This window comes from Carex rostrata, chromosome 5 (genome assembly GCF_964058835.1).
Source record: "Carex rostrata chromosome 5, lpCarRost1.2, whole genome shotgun sequence".
In the NCBI taxonomy this organism is placed as follows: domain Eukaryota; kingdom Viridiplantae; phylum Streptophyta; class Magnoliopsida; order Poales; family Cyperaceae; genus Carex; species Carex rostrata.
Window position 1 is genome coordinate 13,015,740 of NC_135922.1, and position 14,686 is coordinate 13,030,425.

Genomic DNA, 14,686 nt, shown 5'->3' on the forward strand with positions numbered 1-14,686 from the left:
GTGCAATTGAGGTAGAGTTAAACTCTCTTGAAAAATGAAAAGTTTTTGGACCTGTAGTCCATGTACCTCAAGGTATAAAATAAGTAGAATATAAATGAGTATTTATGAGAAAATAAAATGAGAAAGGTGAAATTTTGAGATATACTCACCTGTGGTGGATGCTACAACTTTTTGATATATAATTAGTCTGGCAGTCCATGAAGGACTTAATTTGCACCTAATGGATATTATTACAGCCCATTTAAATGGCTCGCTTGATAATGATATTTATATGAAAATCTCTGAAAGATTTAAGATGCCTGAAGCATGTAATTTAGGTTCTCGAGAACATTATTCAGTTAAATTGAATAAATTTTTATATCGATTAAAGCAATATGGACGCATATGCTATATTTATTGAAACATGGATATAAGAATGATATGACCTGTCCATGTATTTTCATGAAAAGATATATAAATTATTTTATTATAATTGCAGTTTATGTTGACGATCTAAGTATCATTATAACTCCTGAAGAGCTTCCAAAAGAATAAATTATTTAAATGAAGAATTTGAGATGAAAGATCTTGGAAGAAAAAAGTTTTGCATTGGATTGCAAATTGAACATTTAAAAATGATATTTTTATGCATCAAGAAAATTATATTGCAAGAGTGCTGAAATAATTTTATATGGATAAATAACATTCATTAAGCACTCCGATGGTTGTAAGATCATTAGATGCGAATAAATATCGTTTTAGACCTCGAGAAAATGATGAAGAACTATTTGGTCCTGAAGTACCATGCCTTAGTGCAATATGAGCACTTAAGTGAATATTTATTAGCAAGATATAGTTCTTCTCTCACGTGAAGATATTGGAATATAATTAAACATATACTTCGCTACCTATGAGAAAATTTAGTAATACACAAAAGCAAGCCGAGTATGTGTTTGGTTAAGATATGTGATTCAACACATTTGTCAAACATGCAGCTTGTCTTTTAGAGAAATGATCCCGACGATCATATATGAATATAATATTGTATGTATTGCTCAATGAAAGAAATGATACATTAAAGGAGATAGAACAAAACATATTTCATCAAAATTCTTTTTCACACATAATCTCCAAAAGGATAATACTATTAATGTTCAGCAAATCCGTTCAAGTGAGAATCTAGCAGATTTATTCACTAAGGCACTCTCAACTACAATATTCGAAAAACTAGTTCATAATATTGGAGTTCGCCGACTTAAAGATCTTGTCATGAGAGGGAGTTAATACGCATTAAAAGAATAATGTACTTTTTTTCCTTCACTAGGTTTTTATCCCATAGGGTTTTTCCTAGTAAGGTTTTAATGAGACATATTCTTATGTAATGGACATCCAAGGGGGAGTGTTATGAATATAGTGGATGGTCCATTCATTTGTAACTCCCAATATTAATCCCCACTACCCCACTACCATTGAAATTTATGTCCCACTACTATTTAGAATTCATTTTCATATTTATTATTGTAATGGCTTTTCATTTACAATTGGTAGCCTATAAATAGAGGCATTGTAATCTTGTATTATATGCATGAGAAATATATAAATAAGAGATAGTCATTCTTTACATTCTCCATCTTGTTTTGTGTTTGTTTATCTTTGCTTTATAACAAATATATTAAATATAATCTAGTTGTTAGAAAGTATTTGTGGTTGCATTTCAAGAAGCCCAAATCGATAGGTGTTATTATACTGCTATCAAAAAAACATCAACAACAATAAAAACCATCATCATAAATAATAATTAATAATTAAAATTACAATAAATGCAATAATAACAAAATATGATATTCATTTTATAACCTGAAAGAGACCTACATTTCATAATTAGGCCCAAACCATCCATTACCCAAACTCATACAAATGCAAAATGAAAAACGGAGTTAAAAATATATTCATTGGGCAACATAATTAATGAAAAGGAGGAAGACGAAACTTGTCGTTAGTTAATTAAACAGGGAGTATTCATGGGTATGTGTTAGTTAGGAAAAAGATAGGCCTCATATATATTACAGAGAATAGAAAGAGATTTGTAAAATGAATCTTGCATTTATTGAATATTTGAATGTATTTCTTTACATGTACATGTATATATGGACAAATGAGATACAATTGTAATTAACTATTCTGAACTGTTTGTCAGATACAATCCTAAATCTCTTCTCTATTGTTTAATTACTCAGTACAATATCTATTGTTTAACTTTATCTAATTAATACCCCGCAAGATGAACCATCCTGTGCACAGAGTGTCAACTTGTCTTGCAGGAAAGCTAGCCGTGCGAGTAGTTGATATGGACTTGTTGAATATATTAGCGAGTTAGTTCTTGTTTTGAGATGAATTGCACTATCAATTGTTAATTAGCGGCTAACTTTTTTCTAATGAAATGATAGTCAATTTCGATGTGTTTGGTACGAGCGTGGAATATCAGATTTGAGGTAAGAACAGTTGCACCAAAATTATCACACCAAAGAACTGATTTAGAGACAAGTGGAACGTCTAGTTCTTTGAGAAGTTATTGTAACCAGATAAGCTCTTGACATGCACTTGTCATACTCCTATACTCGGCTTTGATACTTTACCTTAAAACGATATATATGTTTCTTTTTGGATCTCCATGAAAGAAGATTGGTGCCTAAAAAGAAACAAAAACCGGATGTCAATCGATAATCATCCCAACATCCCGCCCAATTTGCATTGGTGTAGACATGTAAGGTAACTTCAATCAAAATCAGTCTCTTTCGGATTCTTAGGAGTCAATCTTAGATTCGTGCTACGATCCTTTATAGCACAAGAAAAATATAATAATTATTGATATGTATAACAGCAGCTACAGTCTTCACCTATCATTATCTTGAATTTTTATTTACCAGCACTTGTTTTTTTATATTTTTTTCTTATTTGTTAAGACTTAGTTTGAGAAAGATTAAAATATTTATTAGATTAAAGAACTTTATTATTTTGTATTTATATTGATTTTCTCAAATATCTTAATAGATAGTTCAATAAATATATATCTATTTTTTTCACACATTTCAAGCAACATACTAGTGAGACATAAAACCTTAATTATTGAACTAGAATAATTCGATAAATTTAAAAGTCATTGTTTGGAGAGATATTTATAAAGAGGAGCATAAGGTATTCATTAATTTAAGCACACCATCTTAATTTGTCATCACCTAAATATCGTGAAACATGAAGTTTATATGACTATAAACAATTGAATTGTGAATCAAAATATGATGATAATTTTTGGTACTCTTGTGAGTTTTTTTATTTATATGAAAAAAAAGATGTGGTATGAGCTTTAGAAATCAGGGTATGCGTGGAATATATTATTATTGTTCCTTATCAAATTAATGTTAAACCGAAAATGAAACACATTTAATTCAATAATCTCTTTTAAATAATATAATATTATTGGTCATTTGACTTTATACAAAATTAAATTAAAATTTTAAAATTTTCTTATTTAGACACATCACTACAAGCTAGCATTTCGAAGAGACATAACAAATGACGTAACATACTAATTTTTTGTACATTTTCATGGAAAAAATGACGTAACAAATCAAGTACTCAAGTTAAAACTATTTATTTTTTAGCAAAATTTTTGACATTTTACTTTTGAGTTTTGTCCAAGATCATGTTTCTGTGCAAAAGTGCGAGTCGGAGAAATTTTTTGTGAAACTAAAGTGAAATAAAGCAAAACAAACCAACGGGTATGTCACAACCATAAATGCATGCTTGTTGGCTGCAACCTATCTTTGCCTGAACAGTAAACCGATGTTAATTCTCAAATTAATCTTATTTTTCTGTCGAATATATTGTTATTATTATGTACATACTTGTGTGTTTGTTCTTGAACCCGTGAAAAAAATGTATTTGCACTGTAGTTCTTGAAGGTGAAAAAAACTTCATCACTGGCCTAATTTCACGACATGACCTAACTGAGCCCAATAGAAAGCCCAATGATGGCCCATTAAGGCGATTACATATACACTCTCCCTCTTGAAAACTCATCCACACAAAACTTGATCTGGACAAAATTAAGAACCTAAAATGTGTTCAAGTAAACTAATTATGAAGTGCACCTAAAATTAACCTTGATTAACAAGAGAACGAAATTTCAGGTAAAAAAACAAGACATGTCATATATGGAGGAATTTTTCTATATTTTGGATAACGATTCACTAAATTAAAAAATATTGAAATAGCAAATTAATTAGACGAGCACTTATGGACCTCACATTTTTCAGGGACATATATTTTCAAATCTTGTGTTATAATTGTAAGAAATTAATTTTATATATTTCTACCGAGTATTTTAACTATTCTTAAAAATGGAAATCATTACAACACACAAAACACATACATTTTCATATCAAATTAAAAAATTATCACAATTATCTAAATTATAACAAATAACACGATTTAACCAGAGATTAATTAGGTATAAAAGACAACATATATCTTACTAAGAATTAAATGAAGAAATAACAAGTTTCATCTAAATTATAAAATACTTCAACAAACTTAATTAACATAACAAACAGATTTAACACATTCATATATAACCATCTCAGGTTCTCCTGTTGCTGTCAACCTTTACCAGAAGCTCCTTGTAAACTGATGGACAACTCACCGTAAAGCTTGCAAATACATCAGTTTCTGTGAAACTATGCAAAATCTTAGAAGAAGAAATATAGTTGAGACATATTTCTCTGAGTTGTTGGCAGTTATGTTGCGCAGCTAACACCAGTGTCGTTACCACATTGTCAGCACTAATTTTCTTGGCTAACCTCTCCTCACAAATGAGCCTTAATCTGTCCAAATCGTACCGATCAGCTGCTACAGTTAAATGCTGAGCCGTGATATCTTCATCCACGCCTTTGTCGGTATGGTCATCATCACTATCACTTGGAGGCAACATGTCAGTATATATAAATTGCAACATGGCCTTGAAAATCTGGGGCTCCATATCTTGAATCTCAATGCACTTAGCTTTGCTTTCACTCATAGAGCCGAAAAGTTCAGCCCGAAAAACAGATGAACGGGAGGCTAAGATAATTCGATGGGCTGAAAATGTTTTATCTTTTACCTTAAAGCAGATGTCGGCACCTTCTCCACTTTGCAGCAAATGATGGAAATGCTGGTGCATATTGGATGGAGGCACAGAGATGGAGCTATTGTTGTTTACTTCTTCTCTGGATGGCTCAAGGATTTGTAAATTGCACTCAACTGTAAAGCTATCATCCTTGACAATACCTAAACTATAGAAACTTTCTTTTGTGATAATATCAATGTATCCCTTCGTATCTCCTTTTTTAAAAACCTTGCTCTGTGTCCTACAATGTGATGCTTTCCCGTTTTGGTCTATTAGACTGAAAGAAAAGAGAACCATAACATCTTTCACTAATTCGCTCAGTAATTCAACACCAAATGATATAATAGGTATACATTTTGGAGACAGGCCAAATGGGTTGTACAATGTTGCCCATCAGTACTCGCCAACTGTGAATGTGCTACACTGAATGCTATTGTCACGTCTGAAGAAGAATCTGGTCAGGGACTGAGTTTTTATTTTGACACGGTGTGTGCCGCTACTTACTGTTTTCATTTGGAATACAGCTGAAGATGTAAACGAAGAAGCCATGCATAAGCTTTTTAAAACTTGATCGAGAGGAAGCAAGAGCTTATATATTTAGTGATTTGGAAGATAATTAACAATGGTGGTGTGTATATATATATATGGACCAATAAGTTAAAGTTGAAGAGTCGTGAATAAAGAAGATTAGACTTAGCTTTTATCAGTCATTAAGTTACTAATTAATTAATTTTCCTAGAAATCACCGATCATCAGAAAGCAACCTTTCATTAGCCATCGTATTGCTGTTGTTCTTAAAGATACACAGCATGATCGATCTATCTGATGGCACAAAATCTTAACACTACGATCCGACGGTAGAGATAGACACTAGAACTAATTGGTCTCAATTTTTATAAGAGTAAAATAGGAATTAATATAAAATTAATGTTAAATACGATGAATTTGATAAATATCCGAGTATCTAAAATTTTAAAGGATAAATATGTAATTATTAGTTTTAAAGGGGAAAATACGTAATATTAAAGTTTTTGAAGGGGATACGTGAAATTCACCGTATATGTTATTAAGGCGTGAGCATTATTATTTGAGGGAAAAAATAATTTATTTCTGCGGCTGCTCGTGTTTGCACTTAACATCTTTTTATCAAAATATATCAGGTCCGGAAGAATTTCAATGTTTTTCAGCTGTGTTTTGTGAGGTTTTCCAATGACCTAATAAACATTTACTATGAAAAATAATAACACAACGTTACTAAATCTATGCTAAAGAGATAATAGAAATATATCAATGTAATAAATGAATTAATTAATTAAGTTGAAGAGTCGTGCATGAAGAAGATTCATGAGCATGATCCCTGGCCACAAGAGTCAAGAAACGAAGGGACTACATCTTAATCAGTAATTTAAAATCTTTAATTATTTTGCCTCGTGATTGGATACCGATGATCAGAAAGAAACTTTTCACTAGCTAGCTAATATAATTAAAGAGAGAGAGAGAAAATACTCAATGAAAAAAAAGAAAATTAATGCTTTTGGATGGTTCAGAATTTTTAAATTCATTAATTTTTAACTTATTAAAAATTAGTAAAATATTTCAAAAAAATGCAAAATTTGGTCTGCAAGTACAATGTCTTATGAAGATTGAACAGTTCAAATCGACGGTTTGAATCTTAAAAGCGGACATATGATTCCATAGCACGGGCACAATGCATATTACCATAGCCTCACTCAACATTTAATATGAAGAATTAATAATAATAAAACTAGAAAAAAAAACCACCTTAAATTCTACTAGGAGCCCAAAAAGTGAAACAATTAATCTATACAAGTACCCGGAATTGGGTGTGTAAACAATTTATTGAAACAATATACATACTTCATTAGATATTATTGTATGAAATACCCTACAATTTCAACATTCAACATTTTAATTATGTAGAGTATTCCGTTGGAACAAATTCAACGTCATTCTAATGATTTCAATATTTACAAAAAAAAAAAATTTATATAGAGTATTATTATGAAGAAGAACTTTAAAATTCAGTCTATATACTTTTAATTTCTTGTCACTATTTCTTTTTTAAAAAAAAGTTTTAACTATAACTCTAATATGATAAAATAAAAACGCGATCAAATAGAATCTAGTTGTTAGAAACTATTTGTGATTGCAATTCAAGAAGCCCGAATTTAAAGGTGTTGTTATATTACTATCAAAATTGCATTAAAAGAACAACTCTATACCAACAACCATAACAATAACAACCATCATCACAAATAATAAATAATAATAAAAATTACAATAATAGCAGTAATAACAAAATATAATGCTGAATTTATAACCTGAATCTTTCAAACCTACATTTCATAATTAGGCCCAAACCATCCGTTCCCCAAACTTCACAAAAATGAATCTTTCAAACTCATAAAAAAAAAATGAAAAAGAGAGTAAAATATATTCATTGTGCAACATAATTAATGAGAAGGAAGAAGATGGGCCTGTCGTCAGTTAATCGTTAGTTGATGGAACAGCAGGTATTCATAGGCCAGCTTATGCAATTACTCGTAAAAAATAGGGCAATCCTGGGAAATTTGGATCCCTAAAGTAACACAAATTTTGAGTTTTGGTCCTCGGATTGATCCAGATTCTTAACAAACGGTCATGATGCAGATCCAAAATTTAAGTTACTTTAAGGGATCTAAACCTATGGGATCGCCACTTAAGAAAATTGTGTTTCTATACTGATAGCCACTATCAGTTTTTCAAAAACAGAAAAAAAAAATTGCGTTTCTTCTCAGACTTAGGCTTAGCTGGATCGAGCTCAGCGACGGCCGAAATCGATTCTCTTCCTTATCACCTTCAGATCCGAACTGCAAATTGGTTCGTATTCTGATCGAACGGTGCAGAGACCATAATCCGAATTCCAAATCCGTATTCTGATCGAAGAAAGATGGTTAAAAAACAGTTAGTATTGGATATCTTTACTGACTGTTTTTTATCCGTCAGTGTTGAGTACCTATATTGACAACAACACCTCAATAATAGTCAGTAAATGATTTTTTTAACAGTCAGTAAAAAGGTTTATTAGTGTGCCCATCTAAAATAACCAATGTTTTCATAAAAATAGCATAATATTCAATATCTCCACAAAAACTTATCATTCTTTTTCTATCCCCTGTTATTTAGTAAATCTTTTATTTAGTTATTTTAAAAATTAAATTGACAAATATACTCTTTTTAATTTTACCCTCCCATGCTTTAAGAATTTCAGGATGAGGAATGTTCATCATTATTCGCAATTTGCTAAAACTTAAGCCTGTTTCCTTGGAAGAAGAGATGGAATACCACTAAAACTAATTAAATTGAAGAAGAGATGGGATACCCGACTCGGTACCGCACACATCATTGACTGAATCTATGAAAAAAAGCAAAAGGACCAGCACTCCTTATTACAAGTTCTATTAAGCAATACATCACCACATCTCAAAATTACAAAACTGGGAAGTCTGAGATTTGTAACTCCTAGCGAACAGCAATTGCCACCCGTTTTCCTTTCCGCTGTTAGTATTGCTTAATTAACCATCTACCCACAAATAAATAAATTTGATGTATAATATGTACCCATGTAAATCCCTAATTAACCATCTACCCACAAATAAATTAGTGATATAGCCAAGCTAAAGATCTCACAACTTTTCGGTACCTTTTGTTTGAAGCACGCTTTGTTCCTTTCCAATCAAATGGTCCGTCCAAAGAATGGCACTGAATACAATTGAATAGAGCAATTGTTAAAATTCTGCCATAAGCATCCGAAATATGCATTCTTTATTTATTCATATTTGAAAAAAATCATTGAGGGAATGTCAAAATCCAGAAGCAATTTCCAAATGTTAATGAACATAAGGGAAAATAGGTAAATGTGGTCAAATGATTCTTTTATCATACAGGAACAGAAGCAAGAATCCCCTTGACACACTGATCTCTTTCGCTATACATAAAAATTAACAAGAATACACAGGGGATGTGCATTCTGGTGAGGGGCATAATGGGCAGAGTCATGGGTACAACATGCTGTTGTGGGAGAGAGGAAGGTAAAGATAAAAAAAATTCTGCCATATGCATCTGAAATATACATTCTTTATTTATTTGCATTTGAAAAAAATCATTGAGCAAATGTCAAAATCCAGAAGCAATTTCCAAATGTTAATGAACATAAGGGCAAAAAGGGAAAAGATGGTCAATTTATTTTTTTGTTATACAAGAACAGCAGCAAGAATCCCCTTGCCACTCTCTTTCGCTCTACATGAAAAGTAACAAGAATACACGGGAAGTGCAAAGTCACGGGTACAACATGGTGTTGTGGATACATGAATCAGATAATGATTTCCTACTAAGAGCATACATGAATCTTTGTGCATCAGTAATGACTGTAAAATTATGCATTTGTTACCATAAACAAAGATGCAAATCAGCAACAAAAGATAAAACATACAGAAATAATTTATTGTCTACTGCATTGCTCATGCTCGTTCTTACATTTCATGTTTTAATGGACCGTAATGCAACAATTTTGTCTCTTTGACTTCATCAAATACAATAGAAAGAAAAAAGAAGAATAATCATATACTGATAAGTACCACTCGAGCACTGGGGATACTCTCCTGTTGAACAATGTTTGTAACAGTTGATATGCATGTATATATATTACTTTGTAAGTCTACTTGGTTCTACATGTATAATTTCTTATCCTACAGGACATTTGTAAGTGAAAGAAAAACATTTAAAAAATAATTTAAAATGATATAGTTTGGATCTAGTATACCTCAGATGGTAATTATGATATATTGGTTTAGGATCGTGCTGAAGAGCAAGTGATTTTGCATGATGCAAATGATAGTACTGCGAGATCCTTTAATATGTCTGATCTTCTTTCTTCTCCAATTTTTGTAATCTGAATCTCAGTAATCAAGCGCCGATACTTTCCATACTTTCGACAATGCCTCTCCAGGTGAGGACAACCTTTGATCCAAAGTTGATTGAGGTTCTTTAGCTGTGGTAACAGACCTTCAGGAAGAATCCTTATCTTTGGGCACTTTTCAATCCTCAGCATCTCAAGTGCTTTAAGCTCTTCCATTCCCTCAGGAAGGACCCTTATCTTCGGGCATTCTTCTATCTGAAGGATTTCCAGACTAGCAAGGCCTCCTATGCTCCATGGTAAGGAGGTCAAGCTTTCACATTTTGTAACATCTAACCCTTTGAGAGCAATCATGCTTCCCAACCATTCTGGTAAGCATTGAAGTTTTGGACATTCATAAATATACAATTCTTGAATAGATGTTGAGCATTTGGGAATTTCGACCAGATTTGGACAGCTCCTGATATTAAGATATTTAAGCATAGGCAATAGCACTTCTATGGTTGACCTCCCAACTGGGGATTGCAGTTGTGATCCAAGAAAGTTTGGACATCCAATGACATGAATGTCTCTTAGGCAGTTCAAACTTCTGAACTCTTCCTCTGGCCAATAAATAAGGTTGTTACAATCCTTAATGTACAGAAAATCCAAAAATGTAAAACACTTCCAGAACCACAAGGACGTATTCGATGGAATATTTGACCCTATCAGAAACAGAGATCGACATTTTGTTGTTATACTCACCTCCCCCTCGTTAGCCCCTATTGGTACAATATTGTTGTATTTTTCCAAACGTAACTCATTGAGAGACTCCCAAGGTTGAAAAGAAAGAGATTCAGTTCCATCATGGCTCTCAAGTGAGAGGTCATGCAATGTAGTTAATCCTGTTGCAAAGCATGACAAGTTTTTATTTCCTTTAACAGACATTCTCATGAGCGAAGGTACAATTGGTATTGCAGTTAGTTGAGGACAGTTGTGTACTTTTAGTGTTTCTAGCTTGAAAAAAGCTAGTGATGACTTGTTGCCAACTTCACCTTCACACCAGCTGCATAATTCTGGCATTTCAGACAATTTCATGTATTTTAACGATGGAAAAGCTACTTGGGCATCTTCACCCCCTTCGGCACTAATGGATTCACTATTGAAAAGATACCTCAACTTATCCAAATGTTTCAACTTGAGAATTCGAAGAAAAGGAAGCTTTTCTACAGGGGGTATTTCGGAGCACTCTCTGCATTCAATTACATACATTTCAATAAGATTTTCTAACATCTGGTACTCTGTCATCCAATCTGGAAGCATATCACCTCTATATTCTTCGATTTTCAAAACCTTTAACTTGTTGCAAGGTTTAAGAGAATCCAACACTTCAAAATGATCACAGTGTATCACCTCCGGAGCATTTGATTTTGGTAAATTGGAATCAACTCTTCGAGGATCCTTTGGCATTCCCCAGCATAATGCCAGATCATCCAGATTTTGTTTAGCTATCAAATTTGCTTCCATTGCATCTACAATATTCTTAATTTTCCCTATATTGTATAGATGCAATTGACCATGGATATTATTCAAGTTATTCAACTCCCTAATACCATTACCAGCATCGGTGCCTATAATGTAGGTTGTCAGTATTTGCAAGCAATTGAGCCATCCTAAACCTTTTGGCATGCTTCTTAAATTATAACAATGTTCAATATAGAGATGCCGAAGGTTACTCATATATCGCATACCTTCTGGTAACTTTTTAAGATCTATACAAGCAAATAGCCTTAGAGTTTGCAAGAGATAGAGAGTGCTTATCGCTTCAGGCAATGATGTAATATCATAGTTCGAAAACTCCAGATACCTCAGGTGTTTCATTTTTTCGGGTGTAAAGATAGTTTTCCAAATAGGTTCTACATGTAATTCTAATATACGCAGAGAGTTCGATCTTAGAAATCCAGTTTTTTTGACATAGTTAGGACCATAATAAAGACTGGATGAAATGAGACTCCGGATAGAAGGGAAGCAATCAATCACTTTGTTAATATCTAAGGGAAGAGTCCTTAGTGAAATATGATGGACATTAATCATTGGATGGTTAAGCTTTGCTGGTACTTCTAATGTGGAGTGACATTGAGCACCCATGATGGATTGAGCAAGGTCATGCATCAAATCATGCATTTTGCACTTGGTTTCAGAGCAGTATCCTTCTCTCGTTTGATATTTAGGGTACTCTATCCACCTCCATGAGACTTGCCTAACTTCCTGAAAAAATGACATCCAAGCCAACTCATTAAAAATATCGTTTCCTTTAATTTCAAAGCTACATAACCCATCAGATGGAATAAATCCATTTGCCATCCAAAATTGGATCAACTTCTCCTTGTCCATCTCATAATCCTTAGGGTATACTGCACAGTAAGCGAAACATTGTTTCATGTATGAAGGCAAGTGGTCATAACTTAGCTTCAATACCGGCAAAACCTCATCTTTAGCAGGACTTTGTTTCCATATCTTGCTTTCTTGAAGTACTGCTGACCACTCTCGCACCTCAAACTTGAAACTCATTAAGCTACCTAGTGTATTAATGGACAATGGCAATCCTTGGCAATTCTGAACCATCTTTCTACCAATCTCAACCAGCTCTTGGCACTCCTTTACCCCCTTGCTAAATGCCCTTTTGTGAAACAAGCTCCACGAATCCTCCTCACCTAAGCATCCCAAATTATAACTCTCTTCCGTACCCATTATTGTAGCCACTCTACTGCTCCTTGTGGTAACTATAACGACACTCCCAGAATCACCATAGTTTAATAGATCTCTCACTTGCATCCACTTTTCCTCATTCTCATTCCAAACATCATCTAGCACAAGAACATATCGCTTTCCATTTATCTCCTGACGTAAACGTCCCTTGAGCAGCTCCATGTTGTCAATAGAAATATTGCATTCCCCCTTAATTAATTCAATGATTGATTTAACAAGATGACCAATATTGAACTCTTCAGATACACAAACCCATAATAGCAAGTTGAAGTATTCTTTAACTCTAGGATCGTTGTACACCAGCTGAGCAAGAGTGGTCTTACCGAGCCCACCCATGCCAACAATTGGAACGACCTTGAGATCATCACTTTCACACTCTTTGAGCAATAATCGCACTATCTTCTCTTTATCTTCGTCCCTTCCCACAACTTTTGATTCAACCACAAGAGAATCAGTTCTAATCCGATTGGCCACTTGTTGACTCCGGCCATGGACAAAACCAAAACTCCGCATCTGGACAACAAGACCATCAACCCTCCCCACAACTTTCTTCAACTTCTCACTCATATTATAGCAAAGCAGAGGATGACTTTTAAGGGAAAAGAAGGCACTTACATTGCCGACCTTATGGCCACGTCTCACGGCATCCTGGCACAGCTCCTCGTAACGAAACTCATCAAGCAGATCATCAGCATCATAAGCAGCTGATTTGAGCTTCTCAAGCCAAGATTTCACAGCTACGTTAGAATTTCCTTGATCTTCGGCATCAGGAAGTACAGCCTGGATTTCGAGAAGCATGTTGTGGAGCCTCTCGCGCTGGTCATTGATGCCCCACATCTCTCCGATTCGCTGAAACAGTGAGTCTGCCGCTTTCCTCAGCACTACTGGAATCAAAGCTGACAGCAGTAGATCTGCCATTGGTGGTTTGGGAGGTATTTGAACCGACAAGGAGTGGAGAGAGGTTAATTTTTATCTCAAATTTGAGGGCAGGATGGTTTTTGACAGAACAGTTGACTGGAAATGGCTTGCTGATTGCATATACAATGTGAGCTTTATTATGCCAGAGAGAATTTGTTAGATATCTCCCTGGTCTATGAACAATGTGAGGTGCAAAAGAGTGTTTCGGAAGCTAAGGAGATAAGATATGCTTGGGGGATATTCTTAGGAAGACTATTCTGAAAGTGTGGATATTTTTCTTTCTTTTGGAGCAATTTCGGGGTTTTGAAAGTTGGTGCCGCTAGAGTGCAAAAGGGAAAAATCAAAGGAGTATTCACCCAATGCGCATAGAAATCCATATCCTGTGACGTAAGAGAAAATTTGGGTTTGAATCAAGACCGTCCGATCAGAATTCGAGGCAACCAGGTCCGAGGTGCAATGCACGGGTTCCCTTTAATATTTGCGCCAAAGCAGAGTGGACGGTCCCGATCCAAACTCAAAATTTCTGTTGCCTCAGGTGATATGTATTCATGCGCATAGACCCAGGCCCAGCAGAGCCCAGTTAGAGCATTAGACCAATTGACGAAGCAATCAACTGAAATCGCTCTCCTCTGCATCTCAAACGCGTAGTACTCGGCTTTTTGGGACATTATATCAATCCGATTTAAAATGAATGGACCAATTTCATGCGTCAAATTAAATTGGGCCTGGAAAGTTTTATCTTCTAATTTTTTTGGGCCTTTGACTAGGCCTAGTCAAAGCTCAAACCCCATGCATCTTTAACAAATAAATGTGCTTCTGTTGTGAGATCGAAAAAAGGAAGCGGCACTAGGGTGAGGCAAAAAGGGAAATTTGAGGAGATACCCCCAATAAAATCTCAGATTTGGAGATACAGAAAACTTTTGTTTCTCTGCAACATTTATTTATTTTATTTTTATTTTTTT

General features: G+C 34.0%; 2 protein-coding genes and 1 pseudogene across 3 annotated transcripts in view; all 3 read right to left on the reverse strand.

Moving 5' to 3' along the window:
- LOC144554422 (disease resistance protein RGA2-like) overlaps window positions 1-14,686 on the reverse strand; it is a 46,779-nt gene that overhangs the window by 13,419 nt on the left and 18,674 nt on the right. The window lies entirely within an intron of this gene.
- On the reverse strand, window positions 4,553-5,921 carry LOC144553868 (BTB/POZ and MATH domain-containing protein 1 pseudogene; annotated as a pseudogene).
- On the reverse strand, window positions 7,458-13,962 carry LOC144554146 (disease resistance protein RGA2-like). 2 transcript variants are annotated; one of them, XR_013511547.1, is made up of 3 exons: window positions 9,966-13,962; window positions 8,847-8,905; window positions 7,458-8,079 (listed from the first exon to the last, which is right to left on the reverse strand). XR_013511547.1 is itself a non-coding variant. In XM_078302399.1 (2 exons), the coding sequence occupies exon 1, from the start codon at window positions 13,722-13,724 to the stop codon at window positions 9,993-9,995; it is 3,732 nt and encodes a 1,243-aa protein (XP_078158525.1). In that variant the 5' UTR covers window positions 13,725-13,962; the 3' UTR covers window positions 8,577-8,905; window positions 9,966-9,992. The 2 variants fall into 2 exon arrangements, 1 of the variants encoding a protein (XP_078158525.1); XM_078302399.1 differs by lacking the exon at window positions 7,458-8,079 and having other exon boundaries at window positions 8,577-8,905.